The 26,534-nt window shown below is 27.4% G+C and overlaps 1 protein-coding gene across 1 annotated transcript in view; it reads right to left on the bottom strand.

Annotated features, from left to right (window-relative positions):
- Positions 1-15,398, bottom strand: part of LOC114129538 (suppressor of tumorigenicity 14 protein homolog) — a 37,135-nt gene extending 21,737 nt beyond the window's left edge. Inside the window, exons 1-6 of the mRNA XM_027994305.2 lie at positions 14,826-15,398; positions 10,476-10,597; positions 4,541-4,735; positions 4,178-4,310; positions 1,786-1,913; positions 1,520-1,648 (exon numbers count right to left, since the gene is read on the bottom strand). Coding sequence (XP_027850106.2) covers positions 1,520-1,648; positions 1,786-1,913; positions 4,178-4,310; positions 4,541-4,735; positions 10,476-10,597; positions 14,826-14,887 — 769 coding nt within the window. The 5' untranslated portion in view covers positions 14,888-15,398. The remainder of the gene's footprint in view (positions 1-1,519; positions 1,649-1,785; positions 1,914-4,177; positions 4,311-4,540; positions 4,736-10,475; positions 10,598-14,825) is intronic.
- Positions 15,399-26,534: the final 11,136 nt, after the last annotated feature.

Raw genomic sequence — 26,534 nt, forward strand, 5'->3', positions numbered from 1 at the left:
ACTTTTTTTTTGTTTTATAAGAAATTAAGCCGCTGTCGTTCCCCTCGATTTATAAATTATACGAAAGTTTGCGCGATATTTCGATATATAAACTCAATGGTTTTTGAATAATTAATAATCATTTTTGAATGTGAATTTATTATAAAACGATTTAAGTAAACCACCAAAACGTTTTCCTATGCATTCATCTTAATCGCCCGATTAAAGTACGTCGAAATTAATTATGTTTATGTAAAAAAAAAATTTCGGATGGAAATCACTCTGGAACCATTATGTATACAGTGCATACTGAAGTGCACCATTACTCCCATTACAATCTCGAGAATAAAATCTTTGTGCTTGCGTGGACTGTTTGATTTATTGTGTAAACAATATAACAATAACGTTCCATATCATAAATCATTGTAACAATATTTCAACGATTAAAGATAATATCTGAGTGCACGTTCAAGTTTAAACACGACATACAAATAGTTACGTCCATATAGGTGTTCCTCTTTTCGGATAAATTCCATGTATCTATTACGATGATATATAACAGTAGTTATATAAGTTATAACTCTATAAGCTTAATTGGAATAATTCAGCTGCAGTATAAAATTGGAGAATTTATAATATTATAACAATAAGGATAGCGAATATTTATATCACAGTGGGTATCCTACAATTAAAAAAAAAATTCGTTCGATTACTATTCAATGAATAGTAAAATAAAATGTATTCATGTCCATCGAACAGGGAAGTCCACCTGTATGAAGAATGAAATATAATTTCTTATCATTCATTATTTGGGCTTCCTACAGAGAGGTAGAATTATTTGAACGAATCCAAATCGTACAGTCGAATCAACACCGTGCAATACACTGGACTTACTCAATATTTGGTATATTATTTTCCTAATATATACAGTTCAGTATTTAAGCTACTTTAAAAATTATTATAGTACGCTCTCTCACTTTATTATTATATTTACGTTTATATATTATTTTAGTTATCGTTAAGTGATAAAATAATAATTTATGACGGTTTTTTTTGTTGTTGTTTTCAGCACAGGTTGGAACTTTTCAAATGGAAACTTTCTCGACCGTTTTTATAGTTTGAAATATTTAATATATATATTATAAAATATGGCGAATTTCGAGGAAGCGTATAATACTGTTCTCTGTTCTGCGCATAATGTATATACATGTATAATGTAAATATAAAATAGCGTAAACCGTGAAAAAAAATCTATTTGCAGACAGTTATTGTTCTTCGCTTGTGGTATATGACGATATTATGGCGTAGACGCTGTCGCCCAACTAATCAGCCTTCTATATTATACGACTGTACGAACTTTTTTCCTTCACGTTTCACATATATATTTTGAGTTCACTGATTTATTAGGCTTTGTTTGTAAGGGAGAAAAAAATTACCGACTAAGCGTGTCAGCGTGGTTATTGTAGTAGTCTCCTGGGACAAATATATAACTACAAAAATATGGCTTTTACAACTATATAAATTGTGTTGTTGTTCCTACCTTTGAGCGATTTTATTTCGGCACAACCTATTTGCGAGACTTTAATCAACCAATATTCGGTCGGTTCACTTTGAACAACCATTGCTATTTTCAAGGGTTTTTCTTGGTTCGGTTTCACAGCTACGACGGCTGGAAAAAAAATATATTTATTTTCTACATTTCTCTGTACTTTGATATTAAGTTGCTGTCTTGGTGCAACGAAATAACATTCACTAAATATTTTAATAAGAACGTTCAGTATGATGTATTGATGTGTCAAGACTTACTGCTGTAACCAGTCAATGCTCCACACTGACCCGTCGTCGGTCCATCGTTGGAATTCAAAATGTAAACTTGATCGATGTCACACACTCCTCCTATCTTACTGGCAAGATTCAATTTTTCATAATCCACACTTCAAAAAACAAATATTTTTATAAAACTTTATTTATTAGCAATATGAAAAAGATTTACATACGGTAATGTTCTATTAGTTATTACAGAATTATACATTTATAAATGAATAAAATCGTATACAAAATATTATTAAAATATTTTAACTATAGAGTAATAATTTTTATTATTATTATTAATAAAACTATTAATGAATGTTCGTGTAAAAAATATACACATGTGATAGTATTCATCAGTGGGTACATTGCTTTTCGTTTATATCTTAACATTACCTATATTTTAATATATTCGTACAAATCACATTTAAATGAATCGATTTTAACTACAACATATTATATAATATATTTATATAGTTATAGGTATATTAAACAAATTACGCAACGAAAATTGTTTTTATAATAAACAATAAATAAGTATATAGCAATTTTTATTATTATTATTATTATTATTGTTATTGTTGTCTGTTGTTTTTATTATTATTAAAGAATGACCGTAGTCGTATAATATAATGTATCCAACAACAGTCACTCACTGACCGTCCTCCGACCACGACACTTGTTTGAAACGTCTTTCCTCCACTCATATCAATGAAACGTTACACGTTGTATTTCTCCTAACTTTGGTAATTTTTTTTTATTAAGATTAGATTTTTAATATACCTACACGAATACAATATATTCTGTTACATTCGATGATTAAATGCTACACATTTAACTTAATATGACACATCCGGTACTTGGCTTTTAGATTCAGCTTCAGTATTTTCAATAAGGAAATATACATCAGTATTGGATTTAAAAAGTTCAATCGTTTTACCTAAAATAATGAATAAATTTAATACACTAAAATCTTATAACTATCGAAATGTATACATTTAAAATTGTACGTTAGATATTTTGAAATAATATGGTTAAAAATAATAAATATAATAAACTATAAAATGTTTTCAACAAAATATTTTTATGAAAAATTTAATTCCAAATACAATTATACATTTTCCAAATTTTTATGTGCTCCCATGGGCATGGTTAATAGTCAAGAAACTGTTAAAAGTTATAATACTTTTAAAATGAATTAAATAATTAAATCCAATTTAATTTCTGATATAATAATTTATAATACTTATGTATTATAAAAACGGTATTCCTAAGTATAACGTTTAATTTGAGAAATTTAATTTAGATTTTCGTAGGTCTTATTCATTTTTTGTATAAATATGGAACATTTATATAATTATTTATAATGGAGTAATAATTAATAATAATATTAATTTTTTTGTTAACTCTAATAATTATGAAATATTTTAATCTTTTTTGACATATAAATACAATAAATCAATATCTTATAAATGTTAAAATATATAAAAATTTGAAGTTATTAAAGTAATATAGTTGATCATAAATATATCAGTGGCGCAACTAAAAGAGGGATTTGCAGCTGTAACTGTTGAAGATGATGAATAATATTGAAAGATAAGTGTACTAATCCTTAAATGATCGGTAGTTAATAGTTAACCCTATATATAAAATTGGTATGTTTGAATAAGAAAAAAAATAAAATTACAAATTTGCATAATATACATAATGTTAAAATGGTAATAAGTTTGTGACAAACGTCTCTTTTTGCCAAACATCTTTTTAGATATAAGTTTAATATATATACTCTTTGGCCCCAAAATATTCAAATACAATATCAATTATGCTGAAACATTTCTGTATCAAGTGCCAAGTGGTCTTATAATGTAAAATGTATGTTAGGCCATTATTGGCACGGATATGGCTCAGAATGGTTTTCATTGGTAATTAAACACGATGAAAAATAAATAACCGTGACAGAGAGAATTCTAGTCAGAATTTAAATCAATTTAAAAAAAGTCAGTCGTATCAATATGCTTTTAATCCAGGAACGAAAGATTAAATAAAAAGCTTCTACACATTGACTCTACAATATTCGCTTTTCGCGTATATTAAATGGAAATTGTAAACCCTGTTAAAAGTAATGTTTAATTTCTTATAAACCATATCTATATATATTTACAAGCACATGGCTATTACAGTATTACGTGTAAATAACTACGATATTATACGGTAAAAGCAATTTTTTTTTTCTAAGTAGTATGATATTTTATTCTTATTATACATATTATACGTATAACATAACATACTGTGAGTGTATGTGTACTTACTACAAAACTAATTAACTTTCAGACGTTGAATGTTTTAATATTATTTTAATTTTACAATACGATGGAAATGATAAACTTACCGGATGGCGCACGTATCCTTTTGAACCATTACGTCGTAATCACATGCTAAACTGCCCGTATCAATTTTTAAATCGTCGGGGGACTGCAGGTACGTGACTTTTTGGCTGGATACATCACCACATGTAAGTATGACTGCATAATATTATCATACGGACGGACAGTAAGAAAATAAAAACAATTAAACAACGTAAACACGACATTATTTTTGGAAAAAATATAGTAAGCTCCCCCAGTATACAGCCCCTCCCCCCTGCAGTTTTAGAATAATAGCCAAACATGACAGCAAACACAATAATTTTGTAATTTATTTGTATTTAATTTGTATTATTGATATACTATACTGTGTTTGGATGTATACTAACATGTGCAACAAATCAGATTACTCGATCCGTTACAAGGGTTTCCGGTCTGACCACCGTGTTTGAAACAGGATTCGCCGCTAATACAAACTCCTTCCATTTTACCGGCTTGACATTTTCTCGGGTTGCACACCTCAGTAGTTAAAACTAAAGGGCTGTTAACAAAGCCGTCTACGTTTGCATCAATATTCATGTTCACTGAAAGGAGAACGGTAAAAAAACCATTAGGTACGTTTCGCGTAGGTAACTGCACTAATTACCACGATTAACATCGTAGTTATTAATATGTCGCATAATAATATCGTAATGAAAAATAATCTCTGCAGTTTACGAAACATTACACACTCCGAACATGTTAAATAATTAAGAAATAATTTTCCGTTTATCTTGTCGCGTTTTAATGTAACGGATCGATCTGGTAATATCATGTTATTATTATTATTATTATTATTATTATTATTATTATCATCATCATCATTAAATATGAATATTCTATGTGTATGTCAACATACGTCAAAAACTTATATTGATAAAATATAATAGGTACTATGTGTATTACTATATTAACCAAAATCAATACACCAAATGAGTTTCTTTGTTTTTCAGTCATTATATTACATGTTTTACTTTAAATATTAATTTAACTTTAAATTGTATGCTTAGTGTTTGTGAGTATTAAAAAAAAATAATAATATTTTTTTAACTAACTAGTACGTAAAATGTTCAACTGACAATCTAATGATGTAATATTTAGGTACCTACACATAATATATTATGATTTCGTGATTGATTTTTTTTTTATGGGGGAGAGGTGCAATCTCCACCTGCTTGTAAAGCGTGTTTTGAAGAATAAACGAAAGAACTTAAAATATGATCGGAAAAATTGATTGATATCAGTTTCGTTCTAAAATTTAAAACTGCTAAGGGGTGGAGGGAGAGATTGGAATTCGGAACTATACCTTACCAAAGCCTAGAGACGCGTTTATTATCTATATAGTATTGTAGCTATATGAAAATATAAAATACTTTACTTAATTAATATAATATTTCAGTTATACGATCAAATTATGAATACGTAAAATAAATCGTTAAAAAGTATAAATTTTTTTTTAAGTTTATATACATTTTGTGGAAAAAACTTTTTCTGTGAAATTATGTAATCATATATAGCCATAATGTAGTATACTTTAATCGAAAATAATGAAAATATAAACAAAATAATAATTTCCTGATATAAGTAGATTCCGGATCTTTATGAGTGTATGCAGCTTGAAATAAACAAGAACTGTGTACGAATTATTAAACTAAAAAGTAAAAAGTACATAAAAAAGTTTATTTTTTAAATAATATAAAGTCATATTTTAGAGTTAAAGAAATATTTAAATATTTAACAATAACAATAAGAAATTATAACTGATGGTATAAGCACTAGGTACTTATCTTTTTTTTTTGTTTTTAATATATTTTAAAAGCATGAACGCAAATATAGTGAGATGAAAATTTCATTGATTTTCTGTACATAATAGTACCTATCATGTTGTAAGTTATACATTAAATATAAAAATAATTAACTAGCTGATGCAGGGGTCTTTAACCTTTTTAAGCATTGGACCACCTATTATTTTTAAAATTCTCACTGGCCGCATTCGTAATAAAAGCATGTATTAAATAATTAAAAATGTATTCAAGAATACATGCTATACTTATATGCTAACGGATTTAAGACTCATGAATTAATATATTTATGTAATTTAATTAATAAGTATTAATCAAACATTTTTTATATATTTTTAGTTTATTTAAAATAACTAAAATAAATAAAGATTAAAAATAATTTAACAAACTATCATTTAGTTTAGAATAACATGATGTGAATATGCGACTGCTATTTATTATTATCGCTATATTTATATAAGTTTTGTTTATTTTTAGCTTAATTTAACTGACCATTGTGTAGTCATAATTATATGGGTTGGTTTCTACGTAGAAACTATTATTTTGAAAAGAACAAAGTACTTTAAGTACTTTGTATAAAATATACTTATTTTTATTAAATATACTTTTTAATATATTTTACGTTAATTCCTTACCATTAAAAAACATTAAATGAACTTTGCCAAATATATAAATATAAAACCTGGGATTTATATTTTAATGGTAAAGCTTTGGTGAAAATTGAGAAAATTAAAGTTGTATAAACTTAATTAAAAACTTTCAAATTCGATCATGACCAAAAAGACAAGATTGTAACAATTATAATATACGTGTTAAAAATGTTCAATATTGTGGAACAATTAAATATTTATTATCGTTTAAAGCAGTTAATTTTTTTTTAAATTTTTGTAGAAATCTATTCTAAACAAAATGATAAATATATGGATTTTTCAACGATGAACATAATGTTTTATGTTTATAATTTATATGCGTAATATAGTTTACTGTATAAAAATTAGAAAAAATGCTATTTCATTTTCAATTTCAATATTTTTCTTGATATTTTTGATTAACTTATACCACCGTTCTATGGTAAGTTGACTTAATTTTAATAACAATAATATATAATATAAAATATAAATATATACTATAGTTGTTATAATAATTAAATATTAATAATTTATTAAATCCAACGTTTTCAGCAAAAAATATAACTCACCTCACCATACTACTAATATTTAAATATTATTTTTTATTTTATTTTATTTTTTTGGATAATGTTGGCATTTTTTATAAGAAACTTTTTTTTTATTTTACAAATGTCCTCATCCTAAAACAGACTTACGTATTTTATACAATTTAATAAAATACAACTTAATCGTAGATCATTTTCAATTACTGTTTGAAACTTAATTATAAATTATTATTATAGATGACATTGGAGTGTAGTTGGATGGTCTACAAGTTGAGTAATTCAGAATATCTTAAGCTTTTGAATAATATTACCGAGCTGTAATATTTACGGTGACCTAAATACCATTATGAAAACTATACCTACACCAATATCATTACAATATTCAACCTGAGCTTTTAACGACTTAGTCGATATAGTCCGATAAATAATTAAAATACAATAAGAGAATGTAATTTTATAAAATTTCAGAGAATGGTTTGATCTCATTATAAGTTACAAATATTTTATCAACCAATCATATACCTACATTACTTTTAAATCTAATTAATTATTATTGATTGTGTAGTATTATTATATACCGTATAAAATGTCTTTTAAAATAAAACCATAACTTTGTGTTATAGGTACACTTTTAAAACAAATCTACTTCGGATTTTTGTTATAAAATTATTCTCAGATAAAAAAATGTACATATTGATTTTCTCAGAAAATATTTTTTTTTATAAATTTAAGTACCTATATATATATGCGTATTTGTGTGTGTATTTCATCATATTCGTGTAGCATTTTATTGGAATTTTAAATTCATAATATATAAAGATATTGTACAAGAAACGTGCCAAAATTATAAAATTCCATGGAAAATCTATGCACAAAAACTCATTTGTTTAAATAATTTTTTTAGAATACGTAAATCGCTTTCTATAAATTTCCTATCGGTGTGACATCCAAAAAGGTCTAACCTTAATATACAAATATTAGGTATATCCAATATGCAAAGTACTCCACTAAGTATTTCTGAATATTTATTAATGAATAGTTTAATATACCACGAGTGCGTGTCATGCCATCACCATAATACAGTGTTATTAAACACTATACGAATTATTTCGAGATGCAATATAATAATTACAACATATATATATATATAGCTTTTTCTATTTCGGTTATGTCGTAAAATGATTATACATTATACCATAGCTATAGTATAACTTTAAATATTAATTGTATACGATCACAATGATGCTCGTTATATGCTATTAACTCGATATGGGATATACATTTGAAATATTATACGCATCAGGTCCTGACGAACAAACGTTGTTACGAACAGAAACGAAGAGATAAATTTAAGATATTGCATTTGCTTCGGCAAATGACGTTTGATAATATCGTCATAATTTAGAGTCATCAACTACATAAGACGTTAGATGTTTTAAAGCAAAGTCACCTCAAACAACAGATTATTATGGATGACATTAGTGCGTACAAACAACCATCAAGCAAATTATTTCAAAGACAAAACATTTAAACGCTCGTCGTCTACGGCAGATTTGCATAAGCTAAAAGTCAAGCTCACAATGCTTTCATTATCACTTTGTGACAGATATCTGGAAACAGGTACACTAAGACACTGAGCCGTTATAATATATATGTAAACGTATGTAAACGGATAGCTAATGACGATTAAAATAGATAATGATAATATATAATATTATAGATTGTGGAAAAGCTTGCTTAGGAATAGGATCAGAATGTGTCTCTCTCCAGTTAGGTTACCGTCACCAGTCGACATGACTTTTTCAATTCTACTCGCGGAATAGAAAATTGCAATTTTTTTCTTCGTGTCGTTTTTAAGAATCAAATGTGACCGATTTATGTAAGGCTATAATTTATGTAAATATTTTAAAAGTAGAATCATACAATCGTCGTTTTCATATAATGACGTGTAAAAACGGACACTCAAAATATGATTGTTATGTAAGTATAATATTAGAGCGTACATAACATTATAATGTGTTGTAAGTATATAGTGCCAGGTGAGTAAGTATATGCATAAAGGGCAAAACGAGGTGAGACACTTGACTGTAATGTATTATTATTATGCTACACGGTTTTATTAATACTTTACAGTCTGATCTACATCTGCAATTGGATGTTTTTTTTTTTCATTTTCATTTTTTTTTTTTTTTACAGATATCTCGGAAACTTATAGTTGGCGAAGAGCAGTTACACTACTTATTATATAATAATCACACAGAAGACGTCGCATAATAATGATGTATTATACTATATTTTAGCAATATATCGTCTGCGGTGTGTGCCGACGTTGGTTTGCTGACACCGAATCGTCGTCGTACGTAATATTATTATAACTAGACGGGTAATAGGTACAAGTAGGTATATATTATAGTTGTGGTATACGTATGGTTATCAGATTATGCTGCGAATATATTAATATGATTCGTCTGTGGTTAAAAATATGTCGGCAGGATGAAACACGCGGTTTAGTAAAGTAAAACGCGTTAATTCGATTACGGAACGTATGCGCTGTTATAGATAACAACGATGTAGGTACGTATGTAAGATCGTTTATTTATCGAACTCTGTTCATTTATTCGAATTCCAGCGAATCACTTCGCGTTTTCAAGAGCTGTTTGTACGTATAATATTATTATATTAATCTCATCTCTTCTTATAATATTGAATAATGATTTATCGTTATGTCGTATTAGATGGATTATTATTATTATTATTATTACACATTTTTATTATTTTTTTTTTTTACGCTCAACGGTTATACCGATTTATACAAAATTTGCAATGTAGTTACTCAACAATACAGACGATATAGTCATATTGTTATACGAAGTTTATAATCAAATTAATATATAAATATAGAGTATAGAGTATGCGTCAGTGAGTATTATCGTGTTAACGTACATTGTACACCAAATATATCTCAATCACATTCATCAGTTATCAGTTACACGCTCAACGAATCCCTGTACGATGTGTACATAGTGCGTATACAGATTATATAGGGTGATTTACCAAGCATGCTTATTGCTTATCTACTCCTTTCTTTAAACTTAATTTTTAGAATTTTTAAAAATGCATTTAAAAGATACTCATATTACGAGACATTTACAAGACACGAAATTTAAATGAAATTATTTATGTTTTTCGGCCTTATAGCGTGTTTAAAAATTTAAAAAACGATTAAATGGAAAAATAGAATTGTACATGCTTGGTGAATCACTCTGTACGTTACTTACAAAAACGCGGTCGATGTTCCGCTGCAGTTACCTTCGTTATTCGGTTCCCGTACTTCGTCTTGTAGCATATACCTCTGGTGTCGCATAATGAAATTGGTTGCGTTCAGAAGGGTCATGGGCATGGTTTTAAAGTCAATCGCGTGGCCTCGTATGCTGCAAATTATCGCATGTAATACACATAATATAGATAATAACTAGTTTTTAAATTATAAACAATATATAAGTATTATGAATTTTGATACATTTATGAAAAGGTTTAATTCCAATTTTTGACATATTCGTTTAGTACCTATAGGTAGTCCCCAAAGCATACAACATTTGTTTTTTAATTAATGATTTTGATTAATCTTAAAAAAAAACTCATCAAAATATTTACTATTTAGTTCATTACAAATAATATTCATTATACTCAAAAAAATAGTGAAAGTTGGAATCGGGTCTTGTGTCAGCATAAGTATATTGTTTATAGTATATACTTCATATGATCTATAAATGTTATTACAATGTAAATTTAAAATTGAATTCGTACATTATATACTAAAACATAATAGAAATGTTGTTTAATAATAGTTATACTGCAATAGATAAAATTGTATCCGAAATAAAAGAGAAAATATATTTTTCACTTATAGTAGACTTAACTCCTGATGGCTGATGTAATATCATGAGATCAACTCAGAGTCGTCATAAGTTTTACTTCAAATGAAAGTTTACCGGTTAAACGTTTTCTTGTTTTTATTCCCTTCGTTGGATATAAAATATCTGACATAGAGCAAGGATTACTTAAAAAATGTTCTTAAATTACTATAGATTTGGAGTATTGTAGAGGTCAAACCTATGTTAATGCGTTTAATATTATGTATATTATAATTTTTTTATGTCAATCAATTTACTATTTTTTTCCGATTCAACATTTAGATGAAATATTTCAACTAATATTATCGGAAAACCCCAGGTTGTGTGCAAACAAAAAAACTGAATTCAACTCATTGATCATTCAGCCACTATGCTTGTAGAGCAATGGCCAATGTGTAATGGTTATATACAAGTGCTTAGTGCTTAAAATACTATTTGTGATGATAAAAGACAAAAAAAAGATACTATATAAGTACATAATTATTATGAAGCTCGTCCAATTAAAAATAAAACAGAGAGTTTAAATTTTTGTTTTATGATTTGTTTGTAGATACTTATGCTTCAACAATTTAACGCAACAAGAAAATTAATTTACAGTCTATAAATATATGAAAAACATATCTTTATAGAAAGATTTTATGGGTACTTAGAACTAGAAAAACCGTTGTGTTCAAGATAATTATTTTTCTAGGTTAGCGAATAAGATGGAAAAAAAGAAACAAGTTTTTCAATAAAATTAAAGTAATGATAAATTATTGGAAAAATTACAAAATATGAAATGTGAAACATTCTATGTTGGTATTGAAAAACTTGTAGTACTTCACTTGTAGCTTAGAAGTTTATTTTCCATAACATGTGGCTCGACATTATAGTTAATTTTGATGTGTGCTCATTATTTAACTAACTTAACGAATCACTAATTATTATGACTACTACGATATAAAGTAAACGTACAACAGGTTATTTTTGACCTAAAAATCTAACTCGGTAAAGATTATTTTACTTTTCGGTTTAATTTTTTAAATAACATAAAATAATGTTTGTTGTTTAGTTGTAAGTTTAATCATTTTTTAGTAAAACGATATTATTTTGTTAGAAATATTTTGTTACCTATAAGTTGTTTATTACCCCGCCATCGGTTTACCTTACATCAATAGTCATAAATCTAACATTTTTAATATCTATGACAGATAGTTCACTAAATCTCGATACATAACGTAACGACATGGATGTTAGTCTAATATCTATTCATTAGATCTATTTATGGAAAAATTTTTATAAAAGTTGTATTTTATTATATTATAATCATATTAGTATATATTGTATTGGCGAATTGTCACTATAATATTATAGGTACATTTAATTTAAAATGCATACTTATCTATCTCACAAACATTATTTATTTATTATAAAATATTTTAGATTTTAAACGAAGCTGCAGTAACTACTGAACTATGAGATTTTTTTTTAATTTTTCTTCTAGAATTAATGTCAATTAAAAATGTTTCACTAAATAAAAATTATTGAAAATTTAATACAAAACTTCTAATAATTTTTTAATTTCTCAAACTAAAATATATCGAAAATCTATTATCACAATATGTTTTTATAAGCATTTAAAGTTAGAATTTTTACAAAAACCGTCAAAATCGCAAGCCATTATTAATTAATTTGTAGCTAGAAATTCATAAAACTTTTATTTTTATAACAAAGTTTTTAAAATGAATATAAAGTTTTTAATAAGTATTTGATACTGAAACCATAAAATCTAATAAATATATAGGACATAGTTAAAGGCAATTATTTTTTTATAGATCTTTTAAGTTCAAATTTGAACGAAATTACTTATTTAAACGATAAATAACGATTTAAATTATTTTTTTATAATTTACAAACATTGTTCGTGGGAATTTGAAACTTTTACGTACATTATATTATTACGAATATTATAACTATACAAAATGAAATTTTGAATTTCTTTTAAAATATTATTATCTATTTTTACTGATTTATGATATTTATGAAGTATGTTATTAAATTTAGAGTTATATAGATTAATATTCTATGATCTACATGTTATATAATATATATTATTATAAAAATTAAATAGGTAGATAATAATAAAATAATAAATGAAATATTTTTGAAAAAAAATATATCATCCTAGTATAATACTAAAAGTAAAATAAATATCTTTAATATATATTAGCTGTATGAAAGAAACTTTTTACTAAATCATATAGACTGATAGACTGTTTCTACTCAAAACCATTTTTCGTATTCAATAATACATTATTGAATTGAAATATAACACACCTATATAATAATAACTCACTCAACACCTAATGTACATGTATAGTAGAGCGGTATTCAATTGTCTACCTTTTGAAAGATTAATTTTAATGAATTATTTCTGGTTATATTTAACACTGACATTAAATGTATGCAAAGAATAACATATTTTTAAAATAAATTAAATTTGTCGCATTCAATGATCTTCTAGAAATTGCTTATTATGTTGAATTTTACATATAATTATAAAATATTGGGCATCTTTTAATTGTAAACAATATATAATTTTTCTTTTTTTATTATTCCAAAAGTTAGTATAAAGGTAGATGTATAAAAAATTAAAATATCATACTATAATCGACGATCACCCTTTGATGTGGTAATACATTTATACGTGGAGGTTGCGAGAGTGAATTAACAAAGGGTTTATAATACATTTATTATTCATATAACACGTTAAATTTATTTATTAAAATTATAGATTAAATAAATAGAAAATGCAAAAGAAAATTAATATAAAATGTAAAAAACAGTAGTTACAGTAGTATAAATATGTGATAATTTTATGACAGTTAATATTTCATACTCTCAAACAGGATTGCAAATTATAATTACTACTATTGTGCAACGACATTTTTTTAACTAACAAATATTCCAGTTTGGCAAGGAGTTAGTTATTCATTTGCAAGGACACCATACCTTGACCCTCTGCAGATTTATCAACGGCCTTTATATAGCCGTCTGTCCAATTATATAATTTCCTTACTTGTTGCACCAGAATCTTTTTTAGATTTTATTGTAATCATCATTAATATAATATGTTTTCTGGTCAATGCCAATTTGTATATTGTATGATTATTTTTTATAATTATTAAATAATAAATACACAATATCGTGTTCAATTTAGATTTTAGTTTTTCTGAAGACTTCGAACACAATATCATGAAACCTTGTAAGTATTTATTGAAATTTTAAAATAGTACAATATTCAAAAAGCGTTTTAGATATGTAGTGTATATTATATTTAACATGATTTAAAAAAAAAAAAATGGAAATATTAATATTTTTATTCCAGCTATTTCACAAATGAAATATTAACTTATTAAATACAAAGATTATCTAACACTTAATATTTTATATACATTAGGCAAAGATCCGGACGATATCTCGAGATGATCGTATTATAATATTCATATATATATCTTCACACTGTTCGTATCCCTTCGCCGATAATGTCTATGTACATGTTGCCAAGTGCTCGTCATGATGGACAAAAATATTGATTTCGCTTAGCGAACGTGACACATAACGTATAAGGGTACTTACCGAGTATTTATGTTTACATAAAATATATAATATACAGAATAAACATTCTATTATGGTATCGTGTATATATATATATGTGTGTGTGTGTGTGTGTGTGTGTGTATGTTATTTACAAACAGGTACCTACCTGGACAGCCAGCCACAGCAACAGGTGAACACTACGGCGACGTACGATGCGCGGATTTCCATGGTCCGGACCGCCGCGAAGGAGACCACCCTTCGATAATCGGTCGCACTATCGTCCTACGCTTCCGAATAACTACAAAATTGTTATATTATTTTCGTCTGCCTAAATATCGTTTAGAATACGAAACACTGCGCACGGCGATACAATATTATACGCGATCTGTAAACTATATTGCTGTATACTACACCTGCGCGCCAGTCGTGTTCGACGTGAATGAAAAAGAAAACATAAAAAAAAGAGCGTACTTACCTATTTAGTCGTCGTCGTCGTCGTAATTACGATGGCCACTGCATCAGTAGACCGCGAGCTGTCACGCTCCCATTCATCGGGATAGAACACGCTATGCCCTGGCCGCCGAAGATTTCAGCTAACGCCGCTGGCCTATGTTGTTGATGTTTCTCATATTATATCGCAGGTTCACGGTATTGTTATGGTTTTACGGTCGTCCGACTGCGTTCAATTTGATAACCAACAGTTTTTGCTAATTTTTTTCAAAATACGTAATATAATATTGTTATGGACACTTGTTAACGTATATATTATATTTTATACACTATTATAATAGATATAAATGTATGTATATATGTATATATTATATACATTCGTTTACTTTTTTTTCTCTACGTTTTGCACCTAATTATACGTCTCGTCGTGTTTGTAGTAATTACCGTATGATAATATTATATGCATACTACAGTAATACAATACGGCGATTGTCATGACGAATAAATCTGTCTGGAATATCTCTAAAATATACATGTACGAGTGTAACAGCAAGTAAACATTTGAAATAATCGCGGATTTCTTTTCTTTGTGTAGATTATCTTTTTGTACTATTGCACACTATACCACGATGCCGGGCGATACGTGTAGTTTTATTATTATTTATTTATTAAACGGCAATAAGTCCCGCGTCCCATTAGCATAACGGATACAGGCATAAAGAATAAAGATACACTATAAAATATAAAAATAAATATAGTAAACATATTGTTCTAAGACTATAAGAAAAGAAAGAAATAAAACAATGTGGTTCTTGTAGTAAAGATATAACACAAGGTTTTCGAATAAATTATTTAAGAAAAAAAAATCTGCATTATTCATCGTATTCTGGACAGATAACAAAATATTAATAGATGGTCTTGTCGTACGTATTATATAGTTCTGAGAATAATTCTTTATTTGGGATACTTTTATTATTCATTTTAAATTTAATATAGCTTAGTAGGGAGAGTATTGTGTATAATTTATATTATATATCTTGTATTTGTATTTATAATTATATATATATATATGATGTACAAGTTGATGATGCGATACACACAATCATGAAGCTTAGCTCCATTTTAAATTCTGAACAGAATGATGAATATATTGGCTTTGGAACGATGTGTTTTTTGTTTTCAGTCTGTCATTACTCTTGGGACAGTAAAAATGCTCAACTTTTAACTTGCTCGTTGTAGCAAATTTGATATATTCAAATAAAATTTGAATACGCAAGACTGGTTTATGGCAGAATTTTATTATAATATAAAAAAATAACTGTAGAAACTTGAAACTTTCATCAAATATATATTATATATATCATAAATTATATTTGCTTATGCATCGTAAAATTTTCAAAATATTTTGATACTTTTGGAGTTATTTATAGATAATTTAACTTTTCTATTTATTTATTTATTTATTTTTAATGTTAATAAAAATATTTTTGGTTGATCGAAAATGTGATACAAGGTTTAAATCAGTTGTTCTTATAGATGTATAAAACGTATTTATTATTTATTAAATTTATTTAAAATAAATAAGCACAATTTTTTATAGGTAAGTTGGAGTTCGATTTTATCAAAATTTGTAAAAAAAAAAAAATACTTACAAAATGTCTTGCAAACGAAAATTAAAAAAATGTTCAATTTTTAAAGCTATAAGGCGTGAACATGTATTACAGAGTTCCTAACAAGTAGTCCTATGAAATAAAAATATCAAACAATCAAAAAAAATAGTATAAATATTATTTTCATTAATTTTACTAAATTATGAATGACAATAATCAACATATTTTTATAGCTCAAAAACATTATCCGCGGGGAAGTCCACGTAATCATGAGTAAGTAAGTAAAATGTTTACATTATTATGAATTTTACTTTACGTAATAAAATTTTCAAAGTATGTAGATTCATTTATAGATAAAATCTATTTATACCATGAACCTATATATGGTAAAATAGTATTGACTTAAAAGTTATAATACTACATGAGAATATGGTATTAATGAATATATTACTTTAATGATAAAATACTTTTAACATATTAAATGCATATTTTGAGAAAAAAAATAAAATCATTACCTACCAAAATACTTAATATTATTGTCAGACAGATATTCTCCACTCAAAATCGATTTTCGTGTACAATGATGACATAATATTATTGAATTCAATTTTATAACATCCATCGCAGTGATCCACTCGACGCCTACAATAGGTTAGACATGCGGTACCCACTTACCCGGTTCGTTCTCAATCTCGGGATCGTGAATTCGAGTCCCACGTTAGGCGTCACTTTGTCATATCACTCACACGATTAAAATACGTGTCAACGCCTGAACATTTACCATCGTACACTCTAAAACAATGACCACATCCAAAAAATAATTCAGCAGAGTCTGTCAACTAATTATGTGGTATAATATGGAATACGTTAATTATTTAACGTACGAGCCTATAAAACGTATGACCATACGTATATCCCGGGTCTGTGAAGTCTTAGGACCTTATGATCATATCCGGTAAATGTTTATTCCGGTGCTATAAGAACTTTTAAAAAGGTAAAAACAGTTAACAAAAAATCATTATCGCAAACATTTTTATCATAAAACAAACAAACACACAAAATATATTATATAATTTAATATTTACGCCACTATAACCACATGCCTATTTATTATACTTATTAGTTATTATCAAGACCTCAGTATTTACAGTGCTCGCGACAACTTCGGATCTCTCCATGCCTGCGCGTGCATTTGTCTTAAATGGTAAATATATTGCCATCTCAAAACATCTTACTACATCTATTTGTTTTACTTTAATTACTTACTATTCTAAAAATATATTTCCATATACCTACCTACATTTTATAAAATAATATTAATGACTGTCTACATATACAAACAGGTAAACAAATTCTCTATGGATACATTTTGAATAAGTCCCAAAATATCCATAGTATAATATATTAAGGTATATTATATTTATGATAATGGGAGATATGGCTTAGACTTTATTTTCGATGGTAATATCAATAACTAATAAGTAGATAGTAGTATATATAATGTATTTTAACCTCAACTTCTTGCTTATTTATTGTTTTAGGTCTTATAAGAACCACATGATAAGATATTTTGTAATAAGTACCGAGTACATAATTTTAGGTACTACAAAATTTTAAACAGTAATATAAATTATAATCAGTAAATTGTAAAAAGTTTATTAAAGGTCATATAGTTCATATAAATCATAGATGATTTGCGTCCCTGTATGTTTTTTTATATTTAAGTTGCGTTTTCAACTTTAAGTATAAATGATATAATAATTTATAATACATTTTAAAAGAATATCAAAATATTACTGATTAAATAATTATAATGTAGACAATACCATTAATTATAATTGATATATTTTACTAAGTATAAGTACTAAAATTTCACAAAAAGCACAATAAAAATAATCATAACAACCATAATACAAATTACACAATATTTTCAATCGTTAAAGAAAAATATGTTTGGACAAATGTCGTATTTGACAATTCAATTAAATTTACTTGATGTATTATAATAAGATAGTTTTAACGTCATTAACGCTCTAACGAAGGGTTAGTGAATGTTTCTGTAATACGTTGAACTTTCAAACCATAAAATTTACATTTATTACTATTTTTTGGTAAGTATAGTTTCTGTAGTAATTTAATGTGATTATTGAAGTATATCTATAAACGTATGGGTTATTTATAGAATAATAGCTTTATACATTTTAGGTATACTTACAACTAAAATATATTGACTCGAACAACTATTATTTTTAAATATACCTTACCTACTAGCTATATCATTAAAGTATAAAGAATACAATTAACGTGATTGTATATATAGCACACTATATAATAACAGTATTGACCGTGACTGTCGTTTAATCTACCGAAACAAATTAATAATGCACTCTAGAATGTTTTTGCTAATAGAACGGGGCGCGTTCGATCGGGTTTCATGTCGTCGTCGGAACGCGATCGAATATTGATGGTAGACACGAGACCATTTATATAAATCGGATTATACCTGTGGAAATTCACTTATATAATAATTTTATAATACAGTTATGTAATGCGCGCATGTATAACGATATGCAAATTCACCGAATTGTGATCGATAAATTATGTGTATACAATATTATGTGTATTCGCACATCAAAGTTGACGTCGGAACAGTGCGCTGCAGGCGTAATATAATAATATGTGTGTATATGGGTTTTCGTCGCGAATCTAGCGAAACACGTAAATAATATAATATTATATACACTTATTCAACGTAGTCGTATATATACATGTGCACTCTTACTCATACTCGTACGACGACCCAACGTCCCGACTTCCGATATATCACACGAGACGGGTACAGCCACACCGCGGGCGGAAATCCATTAAAATTTCACGGCGAGAGGGTCTGATAATAATATGTTTAACACTGAGGTTAGCGGCCCGAAAAATCCGAAAGAATAAATTGCCTTGTATTATATATACCTACGCTTAAACACGAAAAAAAAATAGTATTTCACATAAGTATATTACTCCCTCGACGTGTGCACTTGTATATATATTTAGGCAAGCGCACCACTGCGTGTACACTGTACACCGTCCTCTGTGCTATCGGTGGTTAAATAATTTTAAGTGAGGTATGTGGGACGAAAAGAAACTCGTCCCCACAAGCCTCTTGCTGCGCTTAAGAGGCGTCTCCTGAAACTTATTTTTTAAAAGACTAGGTATATTTTGAGTTAAAAAAAAAAAAAAATTATTTCGTTCAAAATATAGCTAATTATTTATTTTCGAAATGATATCGTTTAGATTTATCACAGTAGGCGTAGTGTATATTATATATTTTTGGTTTAATAAAAACTATTGGTCTAATGCGTCTCGCCATCCACGTGCCACACCCCGTATACTAGGTACCTATATACAACGAGTATTTCACGTTCAAGAATATTGGCGTGTATGTATCGCGTTGTTATTAAAGGCGAGCAATTTAATTTTTCAAACGAAGCGAGAAAAATTGTTTTTATTCGACAAATTAATAATGATAAAAAAAAAAAACCCTATTTCTTAAACATAATGAATTCTCGTGCGGTATGAGACTTTATGCGTACCGCACAGAATGAATTATAGGAATGACAGTATACCTTTAGCCGTTTTATGTCACTTTAAACCCCTTGTGAATGGTCGCACGTATATATCGCATATACCTACATCGCCATTTATCGGTCCCAAACAGTAAGATAAAATAATAAAACCGACATGACATCGTTATTTGTTTCGTTCGTTCGTTTTACGGACTAATACAATAACAACGAAAATCGAAATATTTCGAAACACGACGGCGTGATGGCAGTACACACGAACACCACAGCTAGTACCTATACGAATTATATACGAGACGTGTGCGATACCTGTACCGCGGGCTGTACACAGTGTACACACGAGACCCGACGCCGATAAACCCGCCGTGCATGTCCCCTGCGAAAATGTATTTTCTCCGCGTCGAGATGGTTCGGATCAACATTTTATATATAATATATAATTGCTTCGGAGACGAAAATACGTGGGAAAAAGTGCATTCCTCTATATATTGCAGCATTTCGTGAACTCCGATACAGGGTGATTCGCCGAACACGATCATCTGCAATCCACAGTCTCCACAATAATATAAAACAGTTATTCGAAATAATATGTGGTTTTAGAAATCGACAAATACACATTAAGACCGTTTTTTTTTAACTTGAAATGTTTCGACGCGACTTACTACTACTCGAGAAGTTTTCTGTAAAGATAGGCGACGTTTTATTTTTCAAACGAAAACCCACGTTTTCTTCTGTAAATTATTTAACGGATACACTTTTTTGAAAACTTTGACGTATTAAAATCAAATTTTGAACGAGTTTTTTTACAGTTATTTAACTTTGTGTACCAACTATGAAAACGTATTATAACTAGGTCCGTGGTAATAGGTCAAAAAAATATGGAGGATAAATAATAATAAATAATCTATCAACATTTACGAGTATAATGTTTGTAAAAATGGTCCGATTATAATAAATCCTAGTTCTAATATATTACGCGTCATCTCTATATTTTTCTAAAATCATATTTAAAGACTATTATTCTCAACATAAACATTTTAATAACTGAGAAACTAATCGTTTAAATTTTAAATTGTGCACAAAAATTACTTTTTAAATAATTTACAGTAAAGGGAGAGGGGGTATTCACACTAAAGAACAAAATAAATTTGTATCGCTTCAAGACATTTCTTAAGTGGTACAAAAAACCTCAATAATTAAGAAATGTGGTCTTAATGTAAGTACTTGTATATTTAAAATGTTAAAAAATCAAAATTTGAATGAATTCATTATCAAATAAAAAATTAAAAATAAGTATGCTTGGTGAATCACCCTGTATATATGCGCCCTCGTCCACATATCCGTGTACCCTATATACTCGTCTATATTATATATATATATATATATACAGTATACACACAATATATGCATCATATATCCGGACCTAGGTATATGCCCCACTGTTTTCAAATATTTGTTAAATCGATTTTATGATGTATCTCTCGAACGGTAAAATGTCTAATTTAATAAGAACGTTGCATTATGGAACGCGGTTTTTGGTATAAAAAATAAAAATAAATTAATACCAACTTCCCAAGTCTGCAGCTATAACCGCGAACACCGCAAATGCTACTTTGGCTCGTTGTTATTATAATATATTCAGTCGCGTAATGTGTACAAAACGCCAAGCATAGCAGTTTTTAATTAAATGTTTATTTAACTGTTATAAACGTTATACGGCGAAAAAAAATAATTTAATTAAACATTTTTTTTTTTTTTTACGTAATTTCTCGTTGTAATTGTACGCTGTACGTACGTATAGCTGCTGTTTTGCAGGTTAAGGGACAATTAAAAATAAAAACATCCAGAAAATATGAAATTTATAATTTGTTTCTGGTTTTTAAACAATTAACACTCATGGCTTACATATAATATGTACGGTTCTCGTAAATTACGAGCGTGTGCCGGGCATGGGAGGCAATAGCCGACATTTTAAAATCTGACCCCAAACAAAGCTCACGGGACTTATAGTTTCATGTTCTCTCATATAATATCGCTCGATAAAAAGAAATAAAGCACTATAGTGAACAAAAATATAGCGACAGCGTTGACGAAATCATCTATTTGAGAAATATATAAAAATGTTGCATTTTTATGTTGAGCCATGTAGCTATAATTTTATTGAATATTAACTTCAAAAAAAAAAAAAAAAAATGTTGCCACAAACATTTAAATTATATGGCGAGTAATAAATAAAAAACGCGATCGGAATTGTACGCGATTTCTTCACGAGGACCTCTTGTCTTTATCCAACAGAATGGCGCGATCGATACTTCAATATTATTTATTAATTTTTCATAATGGTACATAATAGGTAGTAAGTTTAAACCGTCTAATTTAACACAGAAGTTTACAACTTACAAGCATTTGCTAACTTGCCGAATGTTGGACAATGGACAATGGTAGTCAAGCGTGTCGTAATTTCATTATGTAGGAGAAACGGACCGTTTTATACCTAATGCAAAGTGTTTCGGGTGGAACGGACAAAGGTATAGTAAAATATAATAATATTGTTGTAGGCCTAAGATATTTAATGAACAATTTTGAAGGTCTTGCACCCTCCCTAGAATATACGCCCATAAGGTCCCACATTATGGAGCTAAGCTGTGTTCTATGACAGTGTCACCAGGTCAGGCGTGTAGCGAAATTGCATACACATGCCGCCGTGTTATTAAAATAATCGCACCAACTTATTATATTGTATTTTCAACACAACTTATATCCCATATATAGCAGAAACATAATGGATATAATACACCAGTAGCATTATTAACCCGTTATTAATATCTACAAACTATCTCTATTAACTATCAAAATCTTATTATATTAACCATATATTATGTTTTTGTAACCGGAAATATTGACAATCAGGAAATGATGACATTTCCTAGAAAATTATGACGACGGCTAAAACGTTTAGGAAATGATATCATTGACTAGAAAATGTTATCATTTCCTAACGATAGCAAGCAATGATATACACATTTACATTAAAATTACATATTATTTTTGTATTTAAATGTATATTATTATTTTAAGTGTATAGGTAATTGTTATTATTACTGCTATTAATTTTTACTAGTTTTTTCTACTTTATTTTTATTTTCACATGACAAACTTCGGTGACATTTAGAATTATAAATGTTATATGCTGATTAGCATGTACACCGATTTATTTCACATTTTATTTTTCAGTGACATCGGGTATAACCCTGTGCCTCTGAAATTCTACTTGTAGTAGCTGCCTCCCGAAGTGATAATATAGGTTTTTCAGCTTGACCTATCGATTCCAAGACTGCAGTTAGATCTACTGAAATTGTTTTACAAGGATTCATTTCCAATCTTGTGTAAAATATAATTTTTTAAACGTAATAGACATTACCATTATTTCATGAAATGTCAACATTGACGGTAACTTTTATAATATATAATTTGTATATATAAATATCTTTTAAGCCAAATTTATTTTAATACATTATACCAGAAAGAAATATCTAATTTATATAAACGACAATAACTCATAATATACTTGTAGGAAAATCAACTTGCTACACAGACTATAATCACAGATGCGATGTAAAAAATAAATTTCAAAAGTCCAATAAATTTAGCACTTAATTTTATTAATATACCACTTCTCAAAAGATAGTGAATTGATAAAACTATTTTTTTTAGATTCTTAACGAAGTGATGAATGCATTGATTTTACAGTGCTGTGTTTTTTTGTGTCTGGGCAGCAAAAATTGTCGAAATAATGATTCAATTTTAAACTTCGGGGATGGAAAAGTCAAAAGTGAATATCCTTGATACATTGTAGAAGTCAAAAGTAAACATTTTCCAAAAGTTTTAAAAAAAAAAAAAATAAAAAAAAAATACGGAAAAACTGGAAATTTTACTCAAAATCAGTTTTCGACCAAATCGATTCTTTTATATGGTTGTAATTAAAAATTAATTACCGTAAATACTTGAATTTTTCACCAAATGTTTATATAAGTATTATCTATATTCTAATATACAGTTAAATTTTCAAAATATTTTAGCTTTTTTTGGGTAAATTATAGACACCTGAAATCTTCGATTTTTCGAAGTATTTTTTTTTTTTTTTTGAGTGTCAATAAAAAAATGTTGGCTATTCAAAAAAAAAAAAATAGAAATTTAATACAAAGTTCCTTATGAGTTGTTTTTATTGTAATTAAAAATAAATCAAAATTCGTTAGTCACAATTTTTTATTATAAGCGTTTATAGGTAAATTTTACGAAATATGTCAAAATCGCGAAAATGTGCAAGTAATTTTGTGGTTGAAAAATCATAATTTGTGTTTCTATATAAGGTTAAAAAAATCAAAGACTAAGTTTTTCTTAAAATTTCCTTGTAATTGCTGTAGAGAAACTCGAAACATCATAATAGTAAGAATATTATGTGTGTTTTAATTTTAATATTTTACGAAATTGCGTAACGATAACGATTTTATTATTCAAAAAGTATGTCGTAGATACTTGAAAATTTCACCAGTTATTTAGATAGGCAATTTTTTACATAATTTAATTTTCAAAATATTTCACTTATTTTAATGCTTTTTATATACATTTTAAATATTCTTTTTCTATATAAATATCGATACAAAATTCCTCATAACTCATAAGTTAGTCTTATAATGACTCAAAAATTATAAGAATACATAAGCCCGATTTCCATGAAATTTTTGTGTTTGATATAATTTTATTTTCCATAGATATTGCATATTTTTTTACAACAAATATTATACTTACTTTAAAATTATAAATACTAGTAGTACTAGCTGTCACACACGTGCTCCACCCCCGGGAATAGTTGTTCGCAAATTGTGGTGCTGTTTCTTTGTCTTATGGTTATTTTGTTTATAAAATGATACATATAAAATGTACATACCTTATACCTACGTAAAATAATAATAATTTAAGGCGTTCATAAATTCTCATAAATATTCTTATAGAAAACAAAAAAAATTTTTTCTCACATTAATAACATTATCTCACATTATTCTTACACCCAGGAAATATATTATTTAATTATTATATAATAATATTATAACGTCGTTAAATCAATAACAATAATAATGATTATTAAACAATAACAATATTGGAAATGGCATTTTGTGGGTTTCCGCATCGTACAGCCAATCAGCTAGCTACTGATTTATTATACTGCTTTTCTATTGGTTGTTATTATTATTAGGTGCGTTTTAACATATCTTATTATTTTAACTATTCGAGTCACGAGATTATTGATTAAGACTCAGTCGTAGTTAGAACTCTGTGATCTACACTTCAAACCTCGCAGGGCCGTTCAAAGCACCGGGCCGTTGTCTCATAATATACGTCGACAATAAAAATTGAATCATCGTAGACTAAACACATTTTGAAGTTGATCGTGGGCGGTTGCTTAACTATAGGTACGCTTTAAACAATCATTTTAATATTTTTATTATTTATTTAAATTTTCATGAAATATGTTACAATCGCAAAACTTTGCTAGTAATTTTGTAATTGAAAATTGTTTGTATTTATAACTAAGGTTAAAAAATTCAACATTGAGTTTTCAATAATTTTTTTTTCAAATAGCTAGTGAAATTCGAAGCGTCATTCTAGGAAAATATGTTACGAACGTTCTGAATTTTAAATTTTTACAAAATCGCGTAACAATAACGATTTATCCTCAAATAATTTCAATATTTGTAATTATATTCAAAAAGTATAAGTCGTATAGATACTTGAAAATTTCACCAGTTATTTAGATTGGCATATTCTTAACATAATTTCATTTTCAAAATATTTCTCTTATTTTAAGGGTATTTATAGGCATTTGAAATATTCGTTTTTTTTTTTTTTTATAGTTGTTTTTATTACAATTAATATCGATACAATTTTATTAGCTAGTTCAAATATTGACAAAATTCGTCAAAATCATGAGTATTTGCAAATTATTTTGAAGTTAAAATCTATAAAAAAATTTTACGATTTTCAATATTTGTTATTATTTAAAAAGTATAGATCGTAGAAAATTGCACCAGTTATTTAGATTTAGATTTTCTTTAGGTAGGTACATAATTTAGTTTTAAAAATATTTCGATTATTTTAATGCTGTTTATGTTTATAGGCGTTTAAAATATTCGTTTTAGTTAATTTTTTTTTTTTTTTTATAAATATCGATAAAAAATGTTT

This window comes from Aphis gossypii, chromosome 2 (assembly GCF_020184175.1).
Source record: "Aphis gossypii isolate Hap1 chromosome 2, ASM2018417v2, whole genome shotgun sequence".
Classification (NCBI taxonomy): domain Eukaryota; kingdom Metazoa; phylum Arthropoda; class Insecta; order Hemiptera; family Aphididae; genus Aphis; species Aphis gossypii.